General features: G+C 58.2%; 3 protein-coding genes across 3 annotated transcripts; all 3 read left to right on the forward strand.

The window, feature by feature from the left end:
• SDRG_02867 (hypothetical protein) lies at positions 1-578 on the forward strand. The gene has a single exon (XM_008608471.1). It carries the CDS (start codon positions 40-42, stop codon positions 550-552), a length of 513 nt encoding a protein of 170 aa, XP_008606693.1. The 5' UTR covers positions 1-39; the 3' UTR covers positions 553-578.
• Positions 579-1,202: 624 nt separating this feature from the next.
• On the forward strand, positions 1,203-1,751 carry SDRG_02868 (hypothetical protein; the record flags this gene model as incomplete). The annotated part of the gene is made up of 1 exon (XM_008608472.1): positions 1,203-1,751. Exon 1 carries the CDS (start codon positions 1,224-1,226, stop codon positions 1,749-1,751), a length of 528 nt encoding a protein of 175 aa, XP_008606694.1. The 5' UTR covers positions 1,203-1,223.
• Positions 1,752-2,740: 989 nt separating this feature from the next.
• SDRG_02869 (hypothetical protein) lies at positions 2,741-3,461 on the forward strand. Its single transcript, XM_008608473.1, has one exon. It carries the CDS (start codon positions 2,761-2,763, stop codon positions 3,421-3,423), a length of 663 nt encoding a protein of 220 aa, XP_008606695.1. The 5' UTR covers positions 2,741-2,760; the 3' UTR covers positions 3,424-3,461.
• The last annotated feature ends 284 nt before the right edge of the window (positions 3,462-3,745 follow it).

Genomic DNA, 3,745 nt, shown 5'->3' on the forward strand with positions numbered 1-3,745 from the left:
CGCTGTCATTTTTCGATTTTCTCAACCAGACAAACGGATATGACCAGCACGACGACGGTGTGTATCTTTGACGGCTGCGCGCTCCCGAGCCGCCCCAACTCGGTCAAGTGCATGTTCCACCGTAACCGCGGCGTTTGCAAGACGCCCCACTGCCACAACCAAGTGTACGCGCGCCAGCTCTGCGTCTCGCACGGCGGGCGCAACCCGTGCCAAGAGCCCGGCTGCGACGCCAACGCCCGCCTCGGGCAGTACTGCTGCCGCCACAGCATCGCGGCCAAGAAGCGCCTCGGCGTCGCACCGAGCCCGCGTCCGTGCCGTTTCGAGGGCTGTCTCACTGCCGCACGCACCGGCGGCTACTGTTGGCGTCACCGGCACCGGCCGTCGCTGGCTGGGATCGAGCCGATCCCTGTCCATGCTATGGAGCACGAGTTGAGCATGGACGATGATATGCTCGATCTTCTGCGGCTACTGCTCGGCGATGGCGCCACCCACGGGTGGAATGAAGCGACAATGCGCACGCCCCATCACGCGGGTGGCACCGAAATGATTTAATTTTTATGTATTCACAAGTACCCAAGACTTTTCTGTTTGTATGGCTCCGACCAACAACTACCGGCAGCATGGTGGACGGGGCGCTCGACGCAGTGTCCTTGCAGTGAGCTGCTGGCACAGCCATAGGAAGGGCTATCCTCGTAGGCGTGGAACACAGTACCATACGTAGTGCACCGACGTCGGTATTGGGTACGGCTACTCCGCATCAACCAAAGGATCGAGCGGCGAGCTGGTCGGAGGTCTTGTGAGTAACACAGCAGCGGCGCAGCTCCATTGTCGCTGGCACCGAGAGACCACCTCCGTCGAGGTGGCTTCTTCGATCTTTGTGCTTGCCGGGAATGCTGTGCAAGGTCGAGTGAGTGATGCACCAACGTTGAATCTTTCCGTCGTTATCAAGTCCGACTGGATCATTTTCCGCACGATATTGCACAGCAGCGTCTGTGCCGCCGCTCTCGTCCATTATGATAGCACCTGCGCTTCGGCAAGCATCAGCCAGTGGCGCCACCCTAGGAATGCACCCGCCTTTTTATGGAACGAGAGATCTTTTTAGCACCGTCCGTTCATGCAGCAGCTTGCCAATGCACTGTGCCACTACTTGACCTGCTGGCTCCGAGCATTGTTTTCAAAGCATTTTTCATTTTGCCATGACCTGCCGCTTTAACAAGTGCACCATGCCGTCGCTGCTGCTCAGCAACAAGTGCGAGTTTCACCGGAATCGCCGGTCGTGTCAATTCAAGGGCTGCCACAACCAAGTATTTGCCCGCAACCTCTGTGTTCGTCACGGCGGCAAGCGCCTCTGCATCCACCCTGGGTGCCCGTCGAACGCGCGGACAGCCGGTTGCTGCGCGCGCCACGGCCCCGCCACGCCCAAGCGCACATGCAGCGAAGTGAGCTGCGATAACATCGCGCATCGACTTGGGAGGTGTATTCGCCATGGCGGCGGCCGCCCGTGCAAGGCGCGGGCGTGCTCGACGCACGCCCGCAGCGGCGGCTACTGCTGGCGCCACCGCCCAAGTATTGCCTCGTTGCCCGCAAGCCTCGTGTCCGAGGACCTCGAGTCGCCTCGATGGGAAGCGCTTGACACGCTCGACGCGTCCATTTTGGCTAGCGTCCTGGAAGCCGTACACCCGGGCTGCCTCGTCACGCCGCAGGGGACGCCCGCCACGAGCGAGACAAGCGATTTTGTCGTGGCACTTTAGTAACATGACATGGTATTAATAACACATGTGACGCGTTTACTCTCGGTCTCCATCTGCGTTTCCGGTCGTCACGAAAATGGTGCTTTTGAACATTGACCCTCGATTCGAAATAGCGTCGTGGTGGGTGGCGTTTTGGAGTGTTTGACGGAAGAGCGCACTGGCCGCAATACCAGCCATGAATACAAACCGATGGCATGCTGAGTCGTTCTGTCAAGTGATACTGGTAAAAACAGCCCCAAGCTATCATTCACGTGGCTGGCCATATGGCACCACTAATGGCTACCGTGGCAACGACGCACCCACGCACTGAGGCGCCCACGTAAGCATCGACCGGTCCCGATCATTTCTGCAACTGAAACTTTATCTCGATTTCACAGCGAATTTATGGTACGCAATTTTCCTGTTGCCACCCTATCAGGACCACCCAAATTCCTCTTTGAAGCGCAACTTCCTACCACTTCCTACTACTCGGTGTCGCAATAGACTTGCGTTGGGGTGCAGTACTGTACTCTGTGGTTGGCGTGTTCTCAAGGTATCATTCACATGCAAATCGCGCCGCTGGTGTACGATAGGAAAGGTTTACTGTAGCTCCAGTAGCTTGGGCGACGGAATGGGAATGGGCGGGAAGGAGCTCGGTAGTCTGCGACTGGCTCGCGGTTTACTAAGAGGGGGATGGTCTCAGCCGACAAAGACTCGAGTCGCAACGCTGATGTCGCACACGCCTGGAACGGCAGAGCGATTCAGTTTCCAGCGGGATTACGAGTGAAATGACCAGAAACCACCACCAATCAAATCGTAGCTGCCGATGTGGCTTGCTGGCCAATACGCAGCGCCAACCGGTTGTGGACCCGCAGATTTATCATTCGTTTCTCAAAGCCAACGGAATGGAAACCTTCTCGTGTACGTTGCCACGTCTTATACCGTATGGTCCTCTCCACGCCGGTTTGGCACGCGACTGGCCACTGGTATCATTCTACAATTTCCCAACACCCCGAACAATCAACACAACATGGAGTGCTACTTCAACGGCTGCGAGCACCCCGCGCGGACCGGCGAGACCACCTGCGACTTTCACAAGCACCGCCGCGCCTGCATCGTGCCCGACTGCCACAACCAAGTCTTTGCGCGCCAGCGCTGCGTGCGCCACGGCGGCAAGCGCCAGTGCACCGCGCCCAACTGCTCGGCCAACGCGCGCAAGGACGGCGTGTGTGCGCGCCATGGCGCCCGCATTGTCAAGCGCGTCTGCATGATCGAAGGCTGCACCAACGTCGCCCACCGCGACAACAAGTGCATTCGCCATGGCGGCCGCCGTCCGTGCAAGATCGACGGCTGCGAAACCCACGCGCGCAGCCGCGGCTACTGCTGGCGCCACCGCCCGGCGTCGCTGACACCGAACGAGGACGCAGCGGGCACGGACGGCGACGATGTCTTTAGCAACGACGACAGCTCGGTCAGTGGCGGCGACAACGTCAATCGAGACAGTGACAAGAACGGCGTCGCCACCGTGCACCTCCCGAGCCTGGACGTGACGTTGTCCGAGTCGGAGCAGTACGCGCTCGCCGAGGAATACGACCGCGTGCGCAAGATTGACTGGGATATCCTCAATGTACTCTGTCATGCTGGCTTTAGCGCCACCATGACCTACGCTGTCCCAATGAACTTCTCGCAGTAGACGAACTTTGTATTTATGAATCCAACTTTTTGCCTTGTTTTATTATTCCTTGGTGTTTTGTGTATCGACTATCGACCTCTGGCAAAGGCGTATTTCTGCACTGCAAGAAGACTCTGCGCCGCGACGTGGTCGGTCGCGTGGGCATGCTTCGCGGGTTCTCGGCGTCGGGCTGTTTTATGTCAAGTCCGATGAAGAACATAATTGTAGAACGCGTCGATGTTCTGTGAGCGAGTGGGTGAGGATGATAACAATGCGAGACAAGGAAGCTTCTCCGCGCGATTCAAGAAGCGAGTAGCTAGGTGCACTGCATACCCGCAGGCCA

This window comes from Saprolegnia diclina (assembly GCF_000281045.1).
Source record: "Saprolegnia diclina VS20 unplaced genomic scaffold supercont1.6, whole genome shotgun sequence".
Lineage (NCBI taxonomy): Eukaryota > Oomycota > Saprolegniomycetes > Saprolegniales > Saprolegniaceae > Saprolegnia > Saprolegnia diclina.

Excerpts from the sequence above, each read along its gene's own strand:
- SDRG_02867 (XM_008608471.1), top strand. The coding sequence starts at position 40 with ATGACCAGCACGACGACGGTGTGTATCTTTGACGGCTGCGCGCTCCCG.
- SDRG_02869 (XM_008608473.1), top strand. The coding sequence starts at position 2,761 with ATGGAGTGCTACTTCAACGGCTGCGAGCACCCCGCGCGGACCGGCGAG.